The sequence below is a fragment of the Lissotriton helveticus genome, chromosome 9, assembly GCF_964261635.1.
Source record: "Lissotriton helveticus chromosome 9, aLisHel1.1, whole genome shotgun sequence".
Classification (NCBI taxonomy): domain Eukaryota; kingdom Metazoa; phylum Chordata; class Amphibia; order Caudata; family Salamandridae; genus Lissotriton; species Lissotriton helveticus.
Genome location: NC_136070.1, coordinates 637076902 through 637101053, shown reverse-complemented (window position 1 = coordinate 637101053; position 24152 = coordinate 637076902). Strand labels below are relative to the sequence as shown.

The window sequence follows — 24152 nt, the reverse complement described above, 5'->3', positions numbered from 1 at the left end:
CAATTGTTGCAGCATGGCACCAAAGAAACGATCCCAGGGGGCTATAAATCTGTGGGAGTGAGCCTCACATTTCCACTGCTCACAGAGCCTGCTGCCTGGGACCCTCTCCTGCTGCTGCCTCCGGAGGCTGCTGCCTGGGGCCCCTCATCACCCACTTCCACCACAGGTGTTCCATGTCCACAGGGATGGCAAGGACAGAGAAGATCCGTGCCACTCCATTCACAAGCGAGGAGCTGGAGGTCCTTGTGGAAGAGGTGCTGGCACAGTACCCAAGGCTGTATGGTGCACCCAATGTTGTGGTAAATCATCGTAAAGGGAGGTGTATGGCGGGGGGTCAGAGATGTAGTTGTACTGCTACAGTATATGCCTGAGTGTGTGGGGTTGTGTTATACACTGACAAACATGCTGTCTTCAGGGCGAGGGAGTGTGTGTGTCCCAATGTCACGGTTTACCCTGCCTGCAGTTGTATGTCTCAGTGGAGTGTGTTACATTGTCAGCCATACAGAGACACAGGATGTTGGACCTGCAGGTGCCAGGACAGTAATTGCTTGGGTGATTGTCTCTGTGTGCCCCTGTTGTCCGACTCAGTGTGAACCCAGATACTATGCCCAGTGCCCAACCACCAAGACGGGATGACATCACTGTACTTTCTGTGTCCTTACTCTTGTTCATTCACACTGAAATAAAGATATGCACCATCTCAGCCCTGTATAATTGCACAAGACCACACTTGTGTAGATGGCTATTTTGTTGGTGAGTCCATTTACACCGATGCCACACACAGTACATACACATATGTTCACAGGACATGCTCATTGAATGCTGCCCAGTCATGCACACAGTGATTCTACACACAGACACAGGTAGATATGTAATGTATATAGTGGCCAGACATGCATCGGACTAGATATGTGTGCAAGCCACAGAGGGGGTTCAGTGCAGTCATCCTGCATGTGTGTGAGATACGCCCTCATAAATGCATGCAATCACATTTGTTTGGCCCAGGCAGAGTGCCCCTGTGAGGTGTTCCCCAGTTTTGGATGGAAGGAGGTTACAATTGGTAATGAGTCTGTGTCTTGCTACTGTACTGATAGATGTTGGTCCATGACACTGTGTCACTGATCATTTCCCCTTCTTTTCTCCCATGCCTGCAGCTCAAGGTACACCAGCGTAAGGCCGTGTGAGGGGCCATTGCAGGAAAGGTGCGAGCCCTGGGGGTATCCAACCGACGACGCACCCACTGCCACAAGAGGTGGGAAGACATCAGCCGGCTGGCAAAGAATGTGGCAGAGATGATATTGCGGCTGCTACCAGGCACTGGGCCTTTGGCGCTGCGCAACATGACACCACTGATGGGTCGCATTTTGGCAGTGACTTATCCTGAGCTGGATGCACGTCTGAAGGAGCACTAGCAGCAAGGCAGGGGTGAGTATTTGGGGAGGATGACTTTGTCTGGGAGCGGATGCATGTGTACAGGGCCTGTGGCAGAAGTGGCCCATGTGATGTTCGTGGGGTGGTGCTGTGCTGTGTCATGTGAGTGGCTGCTGGGATGGGTGCCAGTGTCATGCATTGACCCAAACTGCTCTTACAAGGGTGAGCCTCCCTGCTGTGCTTTCTCATTGTCAGATGTGTTAGGATCTACATGGTCATTCAGCATTGGGATGGTGTGGGGAATCTATTAGGGAGTGAACAGCAGTGTCCACTATCTGAGTGTGACTGCATGTATGCCTACTTTGCATGCACGATGATCGGTGAGGCACACACATCAGACAACAATGTGCCCCAGAGTACCACATGGTCTTTGGTATGGCCTACTTGCCAATGTGGACTGTCCTGTCCTATTAGGTGTGTGTGTTGTCCCCTCCTGTTCCCTCAAGGTCTGTCAGTGGTAATAAGTGGTGTCCCCACATCATGTCCCTAGGTGTAGACAGAGCAATTTGTGTGCCTGGTAAACTTCATCCACAGGCAGGGTGTTGTCCTGTGTGGCCTCAACAGGGCTCAGTCATAGCAGATATTCATGGTTACAGGCACTGCTGTGGTCTATGTAGTGTGTTGTTGCAATGTGATTGCAGGGTGTGGTGGTCACCATGTAGATTTAAGCGTGGAAGGGTATACTCAGACATGAGTCCCTTGCTCATTGCACCATCATGATTCAAGCAAGCCGGGCTGAAGACGGCTGTAATGCCAGAAACCGGTCCCCGGAAGCTTGTTTCCTTCCCAGTGTAAGAATTGGCTTTTGTAGTTTGGTTTGCCCTGTTCCCATCATGCACTGGGACAGGAACAGACTAATTTGCATACAGCCGGGTTCCTAAACTGGGATGGTGCAATGAGCTAAAAAACGGTGTTGGATCTAGCCCTGATCTTTGGACTGGGTGAGAGTATTCTGCTTAATTCAGAGACTCTGTCCCTCACCACCCCTTATTGTAAATTATTGTCCACCCTAAGCGTGGAAGGGTATACTCAGACATGAGTCCCTTGCTCATTGCACCATCATGATTCAAGCAAGCCGGGCTGAAGACGGCTGTAATGCCAGAAACCGGTCCCCGGAAGCTTGTTTCCTTCCCAGTGTAAGAATTGGCTTTTGTAGTTTGGTTTGCCCTGTTCCCATCATGCACTGGGACAGGAACAGACTAATTTGCATACAGCCGGGTTCCTAAACTGGGATGGTGCAATGAGCTAAAAAACGGTGTTGGATCTAGCCCTGATCTTTGGACTGGGTGAGAGTATTCTGCTTAATTCAGAGACTCTGTCCCTCACCACCCCTTATTGTAAATTATTTTGTCCACCCTAAGCGTGGAAGGGTATACTCAGACATGAGTCCCTTGCTCATTGCACCATCATGATTCAAGCAAGCCGGGCTGAAGACGGCTGTAATGCCAGAAACCGGTCCCCGGAAGCTTGTTTCCTTCCCAGTGTAAGAATTGGCTTTTGTAGTTTGGTTTGCCCTGTTCCCATCATGCACTGGGACAGGAACAGACTAATTTGCATACAGCCGGGTTCCTAAACTGGGATGGTGCAATGAGCTAAAAAACGGTGTTGGATCTAGCCCTGATCTTTGGACTGGGTGAGAGTATTCTGCTTAATTCAGAGACTCTGTCCCTCACCACCCCTTATTGTAAATTATTTTGTCCACCCTAAGCGTGGAAGGGTATACTCAGACATGAGTCCCTTGCTCATTGCACCATCATGATTCAAGCAAGCCGGGCTGAAGACGGCTGTAATGCCAGAAACCGGTCCCCGGAAGCTTGTTTCCTTCCCAGTGTAAGAATTGGCTTTTGTAGTTTGGTTTGCCCTGTTCCCATCATGCACTGGGACAGGAACAGACTAATTTGCATACAGCCGGGTTCCTAAACTGGGATGGTGCAATGAGCTAAAAAACGGTGTTGGATCTAGCCCTGATCTTTGGACTGGGTGAGAGTATTCTGCTTAATTCAGAGACTCTGTCCCTCACCACCCCTTATTGTAAATTATTTTGTCCACCCTAAGCGTGGAAGGGTATACTCAGACATGAGTCCCTTGCTCATTGCACCATCATGATTCAAGCAAGCCGGGCTGAAGACGGCTGTAATGCCAGAAACCGGTCCCCGGAAGCTTGTTTCCTTCCCAGTGTAAGAATTGGCTTTTGTAGTTTGGTTTGCCCTGTTCCCATCATGCACTGGGACAGGAACAGACTAATTTGCATACAGCCGGGTTCCTAAACTGGGATGGTGCAATGAGCTAAAAAACGGTGTTGGATCTAGCCCTGATCTTTGGACTGGGTGAGAGTATTCTGCTTAATTCAGAGACTCTGTCCCTCACCACCCCTTATTGTAAATTATTTTGTCCACCCTAAGCGTGGAAGGGTATACTCAGACATGAGTCCCTTGCTCATTGCACCATCATGATTCAAGCAAGCCGGGCTGAAGACGGCTGTAATGCCAGAAACCGGTCCCCGGAAGCTTGTTTCCTTCCCAGTGTAAGAATTGGCTTTTGTAGTTTGGTTTGCCCTGTTCCCATCATGCACTGGGACAGGAACAGACTAATTTGCATACAGCCGGGTTCCTAAACTGGGATGGTGCAATGAGCTAAAAAACGGTGTTGGATCTAGCCCTGATCTTTGGACTGGGTGAGAGTATTCTGCTTAATTCAGAGACTCTGTCCCTCACCACCCCTTATTGTAAATTATTTTGTCCACCCTAAGCGTGGAAGGGTATACTCAGACATGAGTCCCTTGCTCATTGCACCATCATGATTCAAGCAAGCCGGGCTGAAGACGGCTGTAATGCCAGAAACCGGTCCCCGGAAGCTTGTTTCCTTCCCAGTGTAAGAATTGGCTTTTGTAGTTTGGTTTGCCCTGTTCCCATCATGCACTGGGACAGGAACAGACTAATTTGCATACAGCCGGGTTCCTAAACTGGGATGGTGCAATGAGCTAAAAAACGGTGTTGGATCTAGCCCTGATCTTTGGACTGGGTGAGAGTATTCTGCTTAATTCAGAGACTCTGTCCCTCACCACCCCTTATTGTAAATTATTTTGTCCACCCTAAGCGTGGAAGGGTATACTCAGACATGAGTCCCTTGCTCATTGCACCATCATGATTCAAGCAAGCCGGGCTGAAGACGGCTGTAATGCCAGAAACCGGTCCCCGGAAGCTTGTTTCCTTCCCAGTGTAAGAATTGGCTTTTGTAGTTTGGTTTGCCCTGTTCCCATCATGCACTGGGACAGGAACAGACTAATTTGCATACAGCCGGGTTCCTAAACTGGGATGGTGCAATGAGCTAAAAAACGGTGTTGGATCTAGCCCTGATCTTTGGACTGGGTGAGAGTATTCTGCTTAATTCAGAGACTCTGTCCCTCACCACCCCTTATTGTAAATTATTTTGTCCACCCTAAGCGTGGAAGGGTATACTCAGACATGAGTCCCTTGCTCATTGCACCATCATGATTCAAGCAAGCCGGGCTGAAGACGGCTGTAATGCCAGAAACCGGTCCCCGGAAGCTTGTTTCCTTCCCAGTGTAAGAATTGGCTTTTGTAGTTTGGTTTGCCCTGTTCCCATCATGCACTGGGACAGGAACAGACTAATTTGCATACAGCCGGGTTCCTAAACTGGGATGGTGCAATGAGCTAAAAAACGGTGTTGGATCTAGCCCTGATCTTTGGACTGGGTGAGAGTATTCTGCTTAATTCAGAGACTCTGTCCCTCACCACCCCTTATTGTAAATTATTTTGTCCACCCTAAGCGTGGAAGGGTATACTCAGACATGAGTCCCTTGCTCATTGCACCATCATGATTCAAGCAAGCCGGGCTGAAGACGGCTGTAATGCCAGAAACCGGTCCCCGGAAGCTTGTTTCCTTCCCAGTGTAAGAATTGGCTTTTGTAGTTTGGTTTGCCCTGTTCCCATCATGCACTGGGACAGGAACAGACTAATTTGCATACAGCCGGGTTCCTAAACTGGGATGGTGCAATGAGCTAAAAAACGGTGTTGGATCTAGACCTGATCTTTGGACTGGGTGAGAGTATTCTGCTTAATTCAGAGACTCTGTCCCTCACCACCCCTTATTGTAAATTATTTTGTCCACCCTAAGCGTGGAAGGGTATACTCAGACATGAGTCCCTTGCTCATTGCACCATCATGATTCAAGCAAGCCGGGCTGAAGACGGCTGTAATGCCAGAAACCGGTCCCCGGAAGCTTGTTTCCTTCCCAGTGTAAGAATTGGCTTTTGTAGTTTGGTTTGCCCTGTTCCCATCATGCACTGGGACAGGAACAGACTAATTTGCATACAGCCGGGTTCCTAAACTGGGATGGTGCAATGAGCTAAAAAACGGTGTTGGATCTAGCCCTGATCTTTGGACTGGGTGAGAGTATTCTGCTTAATTCAGAGACTCTGTCCCTCACCACCCCTTATTGTAAATTATTACCATGTAGATTTGGGCATCTCCTGTACTACATTTATTGGTTTGCTTTGTCCTGATGATGACACTAACACAACCCTGCATCTCTCTCTCATGCAGAATCGACAGTGGACATGGAGGAACAGGAGCCGGAAACCAGTGGTGGCGAGGGTAGCACTACAGCTGCACTGGAGGCCAGAGACACAGAGCCCACCAGCGCATCTGAGGGGGACCGGAGTATGCAGGAGGAATCCGTGCCTGAGACACAAAGTACTACATCCTCTGATGCCAGCGGAGATGCATCCATGTTGGCAGGCACAGGGAAATGGGACTCTGCATTATCCTCTACCACACAGTGGCCAGTGGTCAGTGGCCAGGCTCCCATCCTCTTCCTCTGGTGCTGCCCGTGTCAGTAAGAGGGGACGAGTTAGATTCACACCTGGCACTGCTGAGCCTGCACCTGTCCCCCCTGCTGCCATCAGTGCCGAGTCTTTAGAGCTCCTGCGCCAGCTTTGTGTGGGCCAGACAGCCCTGCTCAATGCCTTCAGTGACCATGACAAAAAATTAGGCCAGGTGGTTGCCTACATGAAGGGCATACACTCGGACGTGGGTGGGCTACACCATACAGTCCAGGCTTTGTCATCCACAGTGACGTCTGCCCTTCAACAGGCACATACTCCCGTTCCTGCTCCAGGGCCTTTGTCCACCCCCCAGTGAGGAGCCACATTGGATGATAGTGACTACGGTTCCCAGTCACGATACAGCACCAGAAGCACCCAGCAGAAGCAACCCAAGTGGTCCCGCCCACAGACACCATCCACACAGAAGAGCAGAGCCAGCCCAGAATGCAAAGACAAGAGCCCGTCAGGGAAGAGAAAGGCCAATAAAGCAAAGAAGAAATGCGTTACTTACCTGTAACTGCAGTTATCCAGTATTGGTATCTTTCATAGATTCACATAAAATAGTAATGTCCTAAAGACATATATATACTAATAGGCCGGAGGCCTCACATTAGTAACCTATCTGAGTCCTTTTGTAAAACAGGACCAAACTTTGGCCAGGAGCCAATCAGCTACTACCACCCTCTAGAACCTTCCTGGAAGGAGCCCTAGTCCCTCAGATTTTCGTAAGCACAGTGCTAAGTAGTACCTACTGAGAGAACCAAGGTGAGCCCTTCCAGGGGAGGCGGGTGGGTTGCATGTTAATCTATGAAAGATACCAATACTGGATAACTGCAGTTACAGGTAAGTAACGCATTTCTTATCCAGTATTATGGGTATCTTTCATAGATTCACATGCCTGAATCAGAGTAGCGAGTAGTAGGCAGCACATTTCGCATAACATAGTATGTAAGACACCTGATAATAACTTATCAATAGTGCAACAAAATAAACTGCAAACAGAAGCAGGATAAGAAATGTGCAATCAGGAAATTGGAAAGGTGGGATGAAAGGAAGAAGGCTCACCTCTAATGGAATAGATGACGGAGTACCGCCTGTCCCACTGCTGCATCCTTCATAAGTTCAGAATCCAAGCAGTAGTGCTTGGTGAACGTATGTGGTGTCTTCCATGTCGCCGCTCTGCAAATGTCGACAATGGGCACCCCAGAAAAGAGCGCCATGGAGGTGGAAACCGCTCTAGTGGAATGAGCCCGAACTTTGGCGGGCAGAGGATGACCCGCCTGTTGGTGGCAGAAGGCGATAGCTGCAGAGATCCATCTTGAAATGCTCTGCTCTGTCAATGGTAGGCCTTTCCTGGGCCTGCTGAAGGCAATAAATAATTGGTTGAATTTGCAAAATTGTTCTGTTCTATGAAGGTAGAATTTCAGACATCTTTTCAGATCCAAGGAATGTAGAGATCTTTCCGCTGTTGAAGATGGATTAGGGAAGAAAGATCTCAGGACAATAGGTTCGTTTAGATGAAAAGCAGACGGAACCTTTGGTATGAATTTGGGGTTAGTCCGTAGAATGACTCTGTCCCGTTTGAACTGAAGGAAAGGGTCCTGAATACAGAAAGCCTGTAGCTCACTCACCCTCCTTACTGACGTGAGAGCCAGCAAGAGAGCTGTTTTCCATGACAAATATTTGAGATCCGCTTTATGTATCGGCTCAAAGGGGTGTTTCATCAACTGTGCCAGGACAATATTGAGCTGCCATGTAGGGGGTAAAGGTCTCACTGGCGGATAAGTCCTGAATAAGCCTTTCAGAAACTGCTTGATCAGTCTATTGGACCATAGAGAAGCACCAGACGAAGAGTGTCTGAATAGAGATATGGCTGCCAGGTGGACCTTGATTGAGGCATGGGCCAATCCCGAGTTGGCTAGGTGAAGCAGGTAGGGCAGCAGTTGTGTCGGAGATGACGAGAACGGGTGCAGTTTGTTCGCTTTACACCATAAACAGAATCTCTTCCACTTAAGGGAATAGGTCTTATTGGTACTGTCAGCCCGGGCCCGGGCTAGGACGACCCTGCAGTCCTAAGGGATATCTAAGTCCTGGAACTCTCTGAACTCAGGAGCCAAGCCGATAATCTGAGAGATGTCAGATCTGGATGTAAATGTACAGGAATGTACAGGAATTTATATAGCGCAAATCACCAAGCGGTTTCTAAGCGCTTGCTTAGGGAACCCGTCCTGGTATTCCCCTGTGAGATAACCCCGGCAGGGTATCCGCAAGGTGAAAGCCAGGCATCCCGCCGCGAGGGGCCGTTGTGGAGATTAAGCAAGCTATTGCCCAGAGTCGCAGAGTGTGAAACCGTGAATCGAGTAGGCACCGGCGCGAGAATTGTCGAGTCCATGGACATTTTAGGACTCAAGACCCCGCCGAGCCGGGAATTGAACCCTGGTCCCGGGCTGACCTCTGCTTCCAGGTCTGCCTCCTCTAACCAGTGAGCCACACTTCTCCACTGGATGCTGGACTTGCCCCTGGTTCATAGTGAGGAGATGCGGGTAAGGCCTGAAAGGAATCGGAGGCTCCAGCGATAGAAGGTGAAGTTCTGTGAACCAGTGTTGGCGTGGCCACGCCGGGGCTACCAGGATCAGGGTGCAATGCTCTGCTTTCAGTTTCCGAAGGACCCTGGGGATCAGCGGAAATGGTGGGAAAGCGTAGGCAAAGACGTTGCACCATGTCATCGAAAATGCATCCCCGAGAGACCCTTTCTGGGGAAGCCAGCTTGCGTAATGTTGGCATTTTGCGTTGATCTTCGTTGCAAACAGATCCAGGAGAGGTCTGCCCCATCGGGAGAACACTGTGTCGAGGGCATGTTGGTCGAGCTCCCACAGATGGAGCGTTGCCTGCTTAGAGAGTCCGCCAGGGTGTTGTCTGCTCCTGGGACGTATTCTGCCCTCAGCGAAATGTTGTGTTGGAGTAGCCACTTCCAAATCCGCTGCGATTCTTGAGACAACGTCATGGATCAAGTTCCCCCTTGCTTGTTTAAGTAGTGCATTGTGGTGGTGTTGTCCGTCCTCACAAGCACTGGGAAGTTCCTGATTCTGGGCAGGAAAGCTCGAAGAGCCAGGTATACTGCCCTCAATTCTAACAGTCTGATGTGGAGCAGTTTCTCGGCTGCCAACCACTGACCATGTATCTGAAGTTCCTGCAGGAACGCACCCCATCTTTCCAATGATGCATCTGTTGTTATCACGTGTGGGGAGATTGGAAGCAGAAATGGAAGGCCCTGGTTCAGGTTTTTTATTTGAAGCCATCAGTGTAGGGCCTTCACCATGAACGGGGTGATCCTGAGTCGATCGTCGAAGGATCCCGTACTTTGAATCCACTGAGCTGATAACGCCTCCTGTAAGGGACGCATACGGAGGCGGCAGTGTGGAATTAGGAGGATGTTGGATGACATCATTCCTAGCAGTGACTTGAAAAGTCGCACTTTGATGGTCTTTTTGAGCTGAATGTGTGCTGCCAGCGACCTTAGTTTGTCCTGACGTTCCTGTGACGGAAAGGCCTTTTCCTGACGTGTGTCCAGAATTGCTCCCAGGAAAGTGAGGCGTTGAGAGGGCCGCAGTACTGACTTTTCCTGATTGAGTGTAAGTCCTAGACTCTCGAAGAGCTGAAGATAGGCGTTGGAGGACCGCAGTACTGACTTTTCCTGATTGAGTGTAAGTCCTAGACTCTCGAAGAGCTGAAGACAGGCGTTGGAGGACCTGTTCACACCTTCTAGAGTGGGAGACTTGATGAGCCAGTCGTCCAGGTAGGGGAATACCTGGTGATGCTGCTGGCGAAGGTAGGCTGCCACTGGGGATAGGCATTTTGTAAAAATGCATGGCGCCGACTTTAGGCCAAATGGCAACACTCTGAACTGGTAATGTCTGCCCGCCACAGTGAACCTTAAGAACTGGCGGTGACTTTTGTGGATGAGTATGTGGAAATAGGCGTCCTGGAGGTCTAAGGACACCATGAAATCCCTGGAATTGAGTAGTTGTAACACCTCTTGAATGGATACCATACGGAACGATTGCTTTTTGAGGTATGTATTGAGGTTCCGTAAATCCAGTATAGGTCTCCATTTCTTCTCCTTCTTTCGTGTCACGAAGAACCGTGAGTAGATTCCTTTCCCCCTCTAACCTCTGGGAACTCTTTCTACGGCTCCTTTTTGAAGCATTAGTGAGAGTTCCGCTTGAAGAAGATGAAGATTCTTGTGTGGCATGGGGCATGGAGGGTTCGAAGGAGGAGTGTCCACAAACTCCAGCGTGTGCCCGAACCGAACCAGTTGGAGAACCCAACGATCCGTAGTTATTTTTTGCCATTGTGGAAGAAGTTGGAAATTTTTCCTCCAACTACGTAACGTGGAGAAGAAGCGGAGGCCTGTTGGAGAAAGAAGTCACTGTCTTCTAGGGGGATTTTTCTTTCCTCCTCTCCCTCGAAAGGAGGACTTATTGTAAGAAGACTGGCCTGGTTGCTGCCTCTGTTGGTATTGAGGCTTGTATTGGTGGGACGATCCATAGGAGGATTTGTATCCTTGGTATCCACCTCTTGTTTGCTGGCCTCTTCCTCTGGAGCCCCGAAAGGAAGTATTCTTGTACTGGAGTGTTCCCAGGGATCTTGCTTTTTCGGTATCTTTCTTGATACCCTGGAGCATCTCGTCGATATGCTTCCAGAAGAGAAGCTCGCCGTCGAACGGCATGTCCAGCACCTTGGCTTGGACTTCTGGCCGGAAAGATGTAGCTTTCAGCCAGCCTTGGCGCCTAAGGACAGGCGCTCCCGCCAGCTGGCGAAATCCTGTTGAGGCGATATCCATCGCCACATCAATAATCTCTGAGGCGGACCGCTCTCCTTCAAGGAGGATTTTCTTGACCTCTTCTTTCTGGTCCTCTGGCAGTGTGCCTAGGTATGGGGCTACATCTGCCCACATCTGGCGATTGTAGCGTCCCAAGAGCGCAAGCAAGTTTGCCGCTCTGACATTAATGGCCGACATCGACGAAAACCTTTTCCCGATGTTATCAAGTTTACGGCCTTCCTTGTCCGATGGCGCAGTCAGTGCGGCAGCTGGGTTGTTGGATTTCCGCTGCGCGGCCTGTGTGATCACGGAGTCCGGTTTAGTATGGCCTGTAAGGCATGCCGGTGTCTTCTCCGGGGCCTTGTATTTCTTATCAAGCCTGGACGGCACTGGAAGTAGAGATGAGGGGTTTTGCATTATCTTTACTCCCTGGTCCCAGATGTGGTCAATAATCGGGATTGACCGGACCGTCTTCTTGAATGGCTCCTTAAAGTCGTATAAGAAGCAGTCCTGAGGTTGAGTGGTAATCTCTATTTTGAACCTAGCTGCTGCTCGTTCTATAATATTGTGAAACCCCCCGATGTCTTCTGGAGGGGAGTCCGCCTGTGCCTGGTCTGGGGAAGCTGGATGTGAGATGACGTATTCGTTCCACTCGTCAACCTGTATTTCTTCCTCTTCCTGTTGACCCTCCTCATCTTCCTCCACTGCTTCCTCTTCATCCGAAGATTGTTGCGGAGGCAGAGATACTGGATCTGGGGTAATCACCAGTGGAGGTGGTCTATGGCGAGGAGGAGGAGCTGATGACACGGTTTGAGGTGGCACCACTGGAGGAGGCGGAGTAGGTGGGAACCGCTGTTTGTAGTCCGCTATAAGGAATTAGAGGTCCGTTACAATTGCAGCCGGAAGGCACACCATAGGCTGTGAAGGAGGAGGAGTCGAATGATATTCCTCTTGATATGGAATTTCTTCCTGATCCATATCTTCGTAGTCCGAACTCTCGTGTACCTTAACCAGTAGCTGAGATGGGCTTGTTGCAGTTGGGAACATGTCGCCATCATCATAGTCCTCAGTCTCCAGTAAATTGGCTGGCGGCAGTGGCTGGACTCTGCTAGGAGATGTCGCTTCTGGCATCAGCGTATGCGTTGATACCCTGAAGTGTGTATAAGTATACTTTAGCTTGGGAGAGCCCTCCGTCGACGGGCCCGTCGAGGGGGTGGTCGTCGATTGTGAGAAATTGACAGCCACCGTGGACTTCTCTGTCGTCTTCACCGACGACGATGTCGTCGACGGTATCGTCGTCGACGGTGATTTCTTCGTCGACGGCAGTGTTGACGTCTTCGTCGACGGCTTCGTCGATGCTGGTGTCGACGTCGGTGGCTTCGTTGTCGATGACCTCGTCGACGAGGTGGTCGTCGATGGGAATTTCGTCGACGGCGATGGCTTCGGCTTCGTCGGTGAAGGAGCTGTCGTCGACGGAGGCGTTATCGACGATCTTTTGACAGGAATAATAGATGTTATAGACCTACCCGACGACGATGAAGATGAAGTAGATGTCGTCAAGGTGGTGAAGGCAGAAACTGTCGACGTAGAGATGGTGAAGGTCGACGGTGTTACAGGCATGGCAGAAGACACTAGCGCGGGCTTTTTGAAGGTGGTTTCCTGAGTAGAAGTCTTCACTGCCATGGTTTTAGGACAACCCTCTGAAGACTTAGGCGTCTTCTTTTGAGGAGGCATATTAGACGGACTTGGAGATGTCTGTCTCGGCCTTTTAGAAGAGGAGTGTAAGCTCCTAAAGGAACACTCGCTCTCACCTGAGGAGACTACTTGATCCTTGTCCTTCAGCCTCTGAAGCCATAGAAGCAGGCGTCCCTCTCTGTCTTTTAGAGTCTTGACAGAGAAAGTGCGGCAGACCTTACAGTCCTTGGCAGAATGGTCAGGGTAGAGACAGTAGAGGCAGTCTTCATGTTTGTCATCTACATGCAGTCTCAGCTTCTTACACGAGGCACAAGGTCTAAAGAGCCCTTTTTTAGGAGTGGTAGACATAGTAGACTCTAGCCCTCCTTCACAAGAGTAAGTAACAAGAGAAAAATATGGATTAAATCCAGAAATACCAGAAACCTGAGCAGAGCTCAGTGGAGACTCCCTTAGCACGACGTGCGGTAGAAAATCTGAGGGACTAGGGCTCCTTCCAGGAAGGTTCTAGAGGGTGGTAGTAGCTGATTGGCTCCTGGCCAAAGTTTGGTCCATTTTTACAAAAGGACTCAGATAGGTTACTAATGTGAGGCCTCCGGCCTATTAGTATATATATGTCTTTAGGACATTACTATTTTATATACCGGGGACTCCCACCCCGACGACGGGGAATGATTCAGGCATGTGAATCTATGAAAGATACCCATAATACTGGATAAGCAGGCATCAGGCTCCCATGCCTCAGAGGCATCACAAGTGAAGGACTCTCCAGGCCCTAAAACTTCACGCAGAGCTAGGCGTGCAGTGTCTATGCCCACTGAGGGGGTGTTGTCTGGCAAGGGTACACCTAGGATGGGCTCAGGGCCACATTCCTCAGCCACATCAACTCCAATTCCAAGCCCAGTGAGCAAGTGAAGGAGGGCACTGTGGGGGCTACCCCTGACAAACAGGCAAAGGATGGCACTGTAGGGGGGCACCTTGCAAACAGGGGAAGGTGGTCCAGAGGCGTAGCCAGACAAAAGCGTTCCGCAGGATCCAGCACGTCACCAGAGGGAGTGTCAGTGTCTGCACCTGAAGCGGCTTTGTTGGTGTGTGTGCCTGTTGTGTCCACACCAATTCCCATTAACCCCAGTACAGGAAAGCCATTTTGCATTCCCAAGAAGTGGAAAGGCACCCCTCCAACCTCTCCCATCCACACTGTGTCACAGGTCTGCATGTCTCCACCTCCACGTGCAACTACGCCACCTGTTCCAAAAAGCCCTCCAGCTTGCCAAGCCACTGATAGGCCTACATCACCTGGGCCTCTGTCTCCCCAGTCAAGTGGTCCTGCTGTCCCTGACACACAGCCAGCTCCAAGTCCGCCTGACAGCCAAGAGTGAGTGTTAGTCCCCCTCATACACCTGTCTCTCATACAGGTGTGCTAGTCCTGCCCATTTTTTACAACCTGGGTGTGTTGCTGGCCATGGAAGGGTACGGTCAAACACACTCACTGTGCAGCTTCTCATGTCCTGACTGTGCACTTTGCCATGCCCACTGGCCTTGTCATTCACTGCTGTTCTGGCCTTGCCATTGCAGCTTCTCATGTCCTTACTCTGCACTTTGCCATGCCCACTGGATTTGTCATTCACTGCTATTCTGGCCTTGCCTGTGCAGCTTCTCATGTACTTGCTGTGCCGCCTGCCCTGGACACTGGCCCTGTTGCTCTGCTGTGTTGGACTCCCACCTGTGCAGCCTCTCATGTACTTGCTGTGCCACCTGCCCTGGACACTGGCCCTGTTGCTCTGCTGTGATGGACTCTCCCCTGTGCCATGGACACTGACCCTATTGCTCTGCTGTGTTGAACACTCCCCTGTGCCATGGACACTGGCCCTGTTGCTCTGCTGTGTTGGACTCTCACCTGTGCAGCCTCTCATGTACTTGCTGCACCACCTGCCCTGGACACTGGCCCTGTTGCTCTGCTGTGTTGGACTCTTACCTGTGCAGCCTCTCATGTACTTGCTGTGCCGCCTGCCCAGGACACTGGCCTTGTTGCTCTGCTGTGTTGGACTCTCACCTGTGCAGCCTCTCATGTACTTGCTGTGCCACCTGCTCTGGACACTGGCCTTCCTGCTTGGAGTTTGCCTGTGCAGATTATCTTGCATATGATCAGCATTTTGTGCCTTGCTCTTGTCTATGGTTGTTCGAGTGTCACATCTGTGCAATATGTGAATAAAGACAGTTACTCCTGTTGTCTGTCTTGTCAGTGTCCTTGCTGATTAAAGTTATTTTGGTGTGTGCCTTTGGTTGCCTGTGCCCCATGCTCAATGTGTCACTTCAACATTGCCAAGATCTTTGCCTGCATCACATTTTTATACAGGGGTGACAGGGTCTTCAGGCCATTCAGACACCGATACTAGCGTTATCTGTGATGGCTCTTTTACCTGTCATGCAGTTCTCTTTTAGTGGTTTGCTATTGTTGGGTACATTGTTCACATGTCATGTTGGGGTACACTGTCAGCACAGGGTGTGATGCTGTGCACAGTTTTGCATGCAGGCTGGGCACTGTCATGATGTATGTGTGTTATTCCTTTATGTGTGCCCAGCTGTGTATGTGTATGGCCATCCTGTGTTGGCCCTTAGTCCTGGTCCCATGGCCTACATGAGATGTGTGCTATTGGGTAGTAAAGAGGTGTGCAGTGTGAAGGGTGTGACTTTGTACTGGGTGTGGATGTGTGTGTGTGTGCCCCTGGATTGTGAAAGACACACATGTTTCACCCAGGAGTTATGTGCCTGTTGTTTGTATTGTTGTGCCCTGTGGATATGGTGGTATGTACATATGTGAGTTGTCTGTTGTGCACTGTGCAGTGTGCTGGTGTGTCCGTGCTGTTCTGTTTGACTCCTCCTTGTTGTTTTGGTCACTTATGAGTGTGCAAAGTGTGTGACTTGCACATCAGTGTTGTGTTTGTTTGATCATCAATGTGCCTTGAGTGGGTTTGTGTGGACTGTGTTGCCCTGCTGCTCCACACTGCCATTGTGGTTGTGTTTCTCATGCATTGCATGCACATGGTGCCTTTTCTCCTCCTGGGTGGCATGGTGTGTGTGGTGTGATGCTATCCCCTATGTGTGCCGGTTATGGCTACCCATTGTGGGTCTGCACACCCTCTTTTTGTGTATGGTACACCCCTTCCATGTCTACTACTGACAAGCAAGTGAGTTCACTTTGATGTCAGATGTCCACTTGGTTTACATGTGTGTGTGCCTCCCCATCACTTCATTTGTGACACTGTGCTTTGTGGTGCAGTTCTTGGGCCAGGGCAAATGTTCAACTCTGGACATTGCCCCAATGGTTTAGGTGTGGTGTGCTTGTGCTATTAATCAGTGAGGATTGCTCATGTGCACTTCAGCTGTGTGTGCTGCCCAGTGCTCTGGTCAAAATGGTTCTGCTTTCGTGCCCCAGAGTGGTGCATCTTTTGTTGTTGTGTTGGCTGTGGTATTGCTTCACTTCCTGGGCGTGCTGTTGTGTTTGTGCTGTGCTGATTTGTGGTGTGTGTGTTGAGTTGTGTCAGTCATGTCTGTATGTGGCTGTCCTGCTTGTTGTGCACACACTGCTTGTTGTGCATACAGTGCTGTGTGTATCTGGCCTTGGCATTACCTGATGTGCATCCCCTGATGTCCTGTGGTGCTTGTTCATTTTTTATTTCATGTGCATCTGTGGTTGGTTTCATGTGGCAGTGTTGTTCTGTGCTGGTGCTCGTCTTGTGTGATTTGTGGTATGTTGTGTGTGTTTTGCTCCTTTGTGATGAGGTTGTGCACTCCTGTTGTGTCTGTGCTCCCATTGCCTTTCCGAAGTTTGGCTGACTGGGTATGTCTGTTTCTGATGTGGTTCTGTGTATGTTCCTGGAGTGTTTGTGTGTGGTTTTTTTGATTGAAATACCTCAGTGCTATGCTGCAAGTTTATCAAGCCAAAAGCTTGGCCATAGCTACCTATGGTAATGAAATCTGGGGACATACTGCTGTAGATTCCCTCCAGGTAGCAGAGAATGACTTTTTGAAACGCTTATTATGTGTGCCGCGTGGAACTTCTAATTTAGCGATCCACAGGAAACTAGGGGTCCCCTATCTAAGTGATGCGCTTGCTTTGAGACCACTGATCTTCTGTTTAAAGTATGCCCCTTGAAAACTCGGCCCGTATCCCCTAGCTTAGATATATTAAAAGAAGTTTTGAAGGGATAGGGCAGGGTGATCTATTTTCCAAACCTGATGTCATCACCAAGAAGGATGTGGAATTAAGTAAGATAGCCTTTTTGACTTTAAAGAAAACGGACAGGGGAGCTGAGGAGGGGCTGAAACCTAGTGTTCGGATGTATTTAATGCTTAAGACAACTCAGATGACGGAACCTTATCTTATGGGGCCTCTGTCAACACATGAGAAGTTTTTGTTAACCAGGTTTTGGAAGAACCTCTTCCACCTCTTGCTCACCAGACCTAAGGGTTTTGACATAGGTCAAGTGCTAGCTCCCTGCGGCTGCGACGGACAGTCTCCGCAGGATCTGCTGCACTTCCTGTTTTTATGCAGACTATATGAAATAATAAAATTATAAAATTCCCCGTAAGCACTTTCCGGTTCCTATTTTAAAAAGAATGAATTTTAGACAGGTTTGTCCGGCTCTTGTGTATCTTCAGCTGCTGAAAGAGGACTGTATTTTCATTATAGTAGGGTTTTTAAAAGTTTCTGTGAAATCTAGGATCTGTATGGATGTGTACAATTTGTTTACTTAGGCATATTTATTTATTTAATTAGCTAATTCAGCTTGCTGTACAGGATATCTTTTAAAATTATGTATTATCACTTAACTGTTTTTACGTATTTGTATTTGTGTAACTTTTATGGTTTTTCAAACAAAAACCGAATAAAGTTTTTCTGATTGATTGATTGAAATACCTCAGTGCTTCAGTCCTGAACCTCTGTGACCCATGTGGGTCTTAAATCTGAGTGGAGCACCACTCATTATCAGACTCTGCTATCTGCAGCCTGATAGCAATGTAAAATAAACATAGCCTTTCCTTAACATTAAAAGGAAAACCCAACACCTATTTATTGCAGTTCTTAATTAAAAATGTACTCAAAGCTGAGAGCTACTCTATAAGCTACTGGTGGCTCGCGATCGACTGGTAGAGACACCTGCTCTACAATATCTAAGTCCATTCTTGTATATTGTAAGTGCACAGGGAAGCCATAGAGAGTACATGGGCTGGACACCCGTCATTATGCGTTCCCCAGCACCATGAATGCTTCACTGTACCCAGGCATGTTTGGTAACAAACATCTTGTCTGGTCCCAGTGTTGGATTTATTGAAAAATGAACACAAGACACAGTAGAGTTTCTTCTGAAAACCTAGCAGAAGCTGGTGTGGTCTCTGTCTAGTCTTAGCCAGCCTTCCACCAACAGACACGTCTGACCTCATGGGTTGAGAGCCTGCACACTCAGAGGCCAGGAGCAAAGCCTGCTATAGGCAGAGGTACTTCACATCTCCTCCTCTAGACCAGAAAGGCTTCCCAAGGCTGGAAGCGTAAAATCTGATGCTGCCTTTGAAATGCAACCAAGTCATCTCCAGATAGTGGAGGATGTCAACCCCTGTCCTGCTCCACATTTGGGGGGAGGACAGGCGGGAAAATTAATTAAATTAGGAGGTGGATCCACATTCAGCCAGCACGACCCCTAAGGTGGGGCAGGTGTTGTGGAGCCCACTTTTCATTTTCCTCCTTCTTGTTTTGAGAGGTACTTAGCAAATTAGGGTCAGGGTTGTGCCCACTCCCCAAAGGAAGTGCTCACATAGAGGGTGTAGACACCTTAAAAGTAGGTACCCCATTAGCTACTACCGATCTCCCCTTGTAAAAGCCCCTAAAGTTTGCATTTAGGTGGCAACCCATGACCCTGAATTTTAGATTTGACTGACCTAAGAAGACAACTGACAAAGAAGAGCTGCTGACCCAAGAACAGGGTACTTGCTGCAGAATATTCTGGGTATGAAATCCAGCCTGCTGCATCAAGGACGCGACCATCATGGTGTGCTGTCTCGTCCTGCTACTGTCAGGCCTCCAAAAACCCTGGAGCACCTTCAGCCCTTCACAAAATAACTCCCTTGGAGTAGTGGAACTACTCCTCTGCAGTCCGAAGGCACCAAACCTGCAGAGTCCGGTCTACCGACCTGCTGCTCCCCAGCAACTCTGACGCAGCACCCAAGCAAGATGAGGTGCACCAGCTTCAGAGGGCTAGATCTGCCCCCCACCAAGTGAGAGGACACCAGGATCTACTGGCACCATGACGTAGCAATACCCGAGGCACCGGATCACCTAAAATGTACACCAAGATGAAGAATCCAATCCGGACTCCAACTGCCCATGAAGCAAGCTCCCATTGAAGGACATTGATACCCCTGAGGTCCAGTTTGTGAGTGACTCAGATGTCCAGAAATCATCCCAGCAACCTGCCTGCCCCTGACTGCGAAGACCATCTTGACGCACAGAGCCTGGCTGACTTATCTGCTCTTCACCCAACCCACCTGGCATGGGTACAGACGGACCAGCTGAGCTCCCATGGTCCTGAGGCCCTTGTAACCAGATCCTTCACTTGGGGTCGCCAGACTTACTGTAAGTCCCCTTGTGCAGCCTATTTTGGGGTGGCCCCCTTCTTCGAAGTGCATCAGCTACCAATGACCTCCGCACCCTGCTCCCAGTTGAATCCGGGACGCTCCTATCTATCTTCTGGTGGAATATTGGACCTTGGCCTGCTGCTACCCTAAACCTCGAAGGTGAAACTGTAGAACCGGGAGTATGATTTTATAAGCATTTTTTGCTTTTGTCCATAGCCTTTTTATTGTGCATAATTGCGCACAATAGTGAGCTATTTTCTAAACTTCAGAAATTCATAACTAAAAAGTACTTACCTGTGAACGAAATTCCTGGTCTTGACCATTATATAAAAATCTGTGTTATTTTTGCAAATTGGTCACGGATTTATTCTTGAGTGTGTGCCTCATTTATTGCCTCTGTGAATACAACAAATGCTTAGCACTCCCCTCTGATAAGCCTAACTGCTCCCCCACACCACCACAAATAGAGTGTTAGTAGTATCCACTTTTACCTCTGTATACAAATGGGGACCCACTGTACTCTCTGCACAGTACAGTGTACTTCTTTTTATTGCATTATATAGAGAGCCAGCTTCCTACATTAAAGACAGGAAAAACATTAAGATAATTTTTTATAGAAACATTTTTATTCACTTACAATTTTACCTATTTAAAAGAAAATAACAGTTTTTTCAGTTGTAAATATGACACTGTATCTACCAGTCACTGGAAGCAAGATGCCTGCTGTTTGTAAATGTGACATTTTGAAAAAGGAGAACATTGAAATGAAGAGTTAATTTAACCATTAATTAGCACTTCATTTCAATTTTTTCTCATTAAAAAGCATTCAGAAATATCATTGTGTTCTCATTGAGTTGAGAACAACTTTTTAGAGTTAAATACCTCAGTGCTTCAGTTCTGAACCTCGGTGACCCACATGGGTCATAAGTCTGAGTGGAGAACTGCTCATTATCACACTCTGCTATCTGCAGTATGATAAAAATGTAAAATAAACATAGCCTTTCCTTAACTTTGAAAGGAAAACCCAACACTTATTTGTGGCAGTTCTCAGTTAATAATTAACTCAAGGGTGGGAGCTACTTCGAAGGTTTCTGTGAGCTACTTCTGGCTCCCGATCGAATGGTTGGAGACACCTGTTCTAGATCGAGAGGATATAGTTCTTAATAACAATATTTTCCTGCATAGAAATGGCCTCTATCACAAGAGGCAAGGTACTGCAATGGGATCTAGGTTAGTTCCTCTTTTGCGAACCTGTTCATGGGCTTGTATGAGAGGGAGCATGCCTGGATCTGGAGGGACAATATAGAAGTGAATCTGATATGATTGGGGTTGCTAAACAGGCTATATTTTTTTTCAAATTTGGAAAGGAAGTAAAAGATCATTGAAACACGTAAACAAATTTCTATATAATAGCAGGTACATCACATTGAGACTCGACTACAACAGAATTTTAATTTGTGTTTCAGAACTAGAAATATATATAACAGAAGGGAAGCTTGAATCCAGACTTTACAAAAAATCAACATCTGTCAATTCAATACTACATGCAGATTCACGTCACCTGAGCAGACACATAGATAACATCTCATTTGGGGAATTATTTTGCGCATAGCGAAACTGCAGTAATCTACTTGAATTTGAGAAGAGACAAAATACATTTCTGAAAGATTCATGAGACAAGGATATGACACAAGTTATAAACAAAGCAAACGGAAAGTACAAAACATATCAAGGGATGAACTTCTTATAGACGGAATTCAAAATAAAACCACTGAGAGTAGAACTTTGAGATTCATTACCACGTGAGGGTAACAAAAAAGTATGCTACAGTTTAAACAAGTATTGAGGTATCCTTAGTCTGGACACAGATATCAAAGAAATTCTACCTTTGAAGCCAGTAATAGTATATGGAAAGGCATCTACGCTCAGAAGACTTCTGGGTCCTAGTGACGCTGCAAAAGGAGACAAAGTGGAAGATAAATTGCTCACTACTCTTCCTTAAAGGCTCATACAGATGCAGTAAATGTGTCTGTTGTAAATATGTAGCAGATCATACCAAACCGATTTCAGATAGCAAAAGTCGAGCACAGTATAATAGTGCTTCATTTATCAACTATAATACATGCAGTTGCATATATGCAATGATTTGCATTTGTGGCAAATTGTATATAGGCTCCACTGTGAGAAAATTAAAAACCAGATCGATGGAACACATAAGGGCAATTTAGAATTGTGATAACAAGTATCCCATGGCCATACACTTTCGAGATGCACACAAAATATCGGAAATGAAAGGAATTTATTTGATCAGATTAGAGCTTGCCACACTAGATAAGAGAGGAGGTGACTTAGAAAAAAAGATGCGGGCAAGAGAAACATTTTGGATTAATAAATAGCAGACGGTACAGTATGGACTTAACATAGACCAAGACCTGTAAACACTCTTGTAGAAGAGATGAACTCTAGTACAGGATACACAGCTATATACGAAATTTAGCCCTGCGGCACCTGATCATTACCATGAAATTAGAGGGAATAATACTCCACAAATCTAGTTCATTTGATTTGCCAGTTGCTCCAAAATATCCAGAGGCACATAAGTATATGGAAGCAGGATAATAATCTGAGTTTAACTTTTAGGATATGCATATAAGATGAGTTGTAGCACAATTGCAAAGATATAGGGACACAATAAGGAACTCATCCGGGTTCAAGACTAGAATGATGGAAGAAGAAACATTTTTGGAATGATAAATTCCTGTTTACATAATTATGTACCATGGCATTAGATAAAATATTTCTCTACATAAACAAAAAAAGTATATTTTTTTAAGGCTAATTTAGTTTAGCCAGATATTACGCATTGTTTGCGGCATGTGCTTCGAAGCAGAGAGAGAGCAGAATGTTGGCACTTGAGGCTTTCGATAGACATCTCTGCACTTTCATGGGTTTGAGACTGCAGTGGGAGTTAAAAAAAAAAAAAGAAAATCTCTGAATTGTTTTTTGTGTATTGTAAATGATTGAATTATCGAATTGCAGCATACATTGAGTTTTTCTTACATCACAGTATTCAAAATCATGTTTTTAGTGCAAATGAGGTCCAGACCTATCTCTACTAGAGAGCATACAATACCACTTTAAGGACACAAGAAAAAGCAAAGGTTATTCAAAAATACCGAGACCGGTGCAGATGCTTCCAATTGCTAATTAGTCTGCTTCATATAGACCAAGTGAATACATACTTTAAGGATGAAAAGGAATGTGGATAAGAGAGGAAGTAGAGGCAGACAGAAGGCATGTGGTAAGTCGAATGAATGCCAGAAGCAAAGCTGCCAAGGTTTCAGATTGCTGTGTTTCACATTTTCATAATTTTAGTGTCATTTTGAATGACATTTCAATGACTATGAGTGACACTTTCTCGTGAGCAAAATCAAGCAATGAAGACGAGGGAAACATTTAAATAACAGAAACTACACCCATTTGAGCAACAAGAAATTCTAAGACCATCTTAAAACTGCTGCAAAGCACCGGAAATGGAAGTGCAATATTCTGCTGACTCGGGGATTTGACAGCCGGCCCGCTGGAGACACACAGCATTGGGCAAGTGGATGCACAAGTGGGTGACGTCAGACATCGCAGCAGACCCTGTGGAAACACCAGAAGGTGATGCCTTTCAAAGACCCGGGGGTGGAGGATTATATCCCGGATGGAATTACTGCAAAAGAGACCAAATTTGGAGCTGCTCTATGTTCTAATCAGCAAGTTTTTTAGGGTATGCTATGTCATCTGTCGAAAGGGAGAATGTGCGTTCACGCTAGATTTAGTAAACCGCTCGGATCCCTCTGACCACCGGTTCAGGGAGTTGTGAGTTTTCCTCAACGACAAAATGTTTTGTTCTAACTAGTGCAGTACCATATCTCTTCTCAAGAGATCGTGATTCAAACCTTGTTGGTACTGTGAAGGACAGGTGTCCATTACAGATCCCCATTTCATCCACCTCAGGTGCCTCTGTTTGGACCATGACTTCCAATACCGGGACTCCTGCCAGACCATGCACCTAAACCCCAGCAAGTAGCGTGAAGCGAAATTCGTCATTGCTAGGGACAAGAAGCACAGTCAACGCCGCTCTAGTCCTCCCTCCAAGTTGCCATTGTCATACTCCTCAGGTAATAAGAGAAGAAAGCACAAAAAAGCTTAAGAAACATTCTAAAGGTAACTCACTTCAATGCCCTTTGACACTCACATGCTTTTCGTCCTTGGAACCGGAGTTGGTTGCCATTGAACTGTAGTGTAGTACCTATATTCCCAATAGGCTCTGGGCTTTGGAATACTATATCCTATAGTTAAGACGTAGGACTGAGGTCGACTTAGACTTCATTGTGAGTGCCAGCTAGCTCAGAGTTCACTAGAAATGTTCTCGAATTCACAAGAAGGGATTAGTTGCTGACAACCGAATAAACATGACAACTCTGTTTCCCCCAAGATAAAACTGATCTTCAGAGTCGTGGGAACAATAGATAGCTATTTCACTCAGTCAATCGTGCATACTTCGTTTCACTAGAGTTGCAGAGAAATAGATAGACGGGCGTTTTCAATAAAAGGATTTATTGAACAGTCTTCTTTCTCAAGCATAAGAAATGAACTGCTACAATCATAAAACTGGTTGTAAAATATAATGCATACAGTATAAAGAGTAGGATAAAATAATACTGTAAGAGCATTGTATGG

General features: G+C 47.3%; 1 protein-coding gene across 6 annotated transcripts in view; it reads right to left on the bottom strand.

Annotated features, from left to right (window-relative positions):
- LOC144782893 (uncharacterized) overlaps positions 1–24152 on the bottom strand; it is an 853036-nt gene that overhangs the window by 382753 nt on the left and 446131 nt on the right. For 5 of the 6 annotated variants that reach the window (XR_013601298.1, XM_078662148.1, XM_078662146.1 and 2 more), the window contains one exon: positions 21311–21376. The exons of the other annotated variant lie outside the window; for it this stretch is intronic. Coding sequence is in view for 4 of the 5 variants with exons in the window: in XM_078662148.1 (XP_078518274.1) it covers positions 21311–21376 (66 nt within the window). In the remaining variant the exon portion in view is untranslated. The remainder of the gene's footprint in view (positions 1–21310; positions 21377–24152) is intronic. 6 annotated transcript variants of the gene reach the window in all.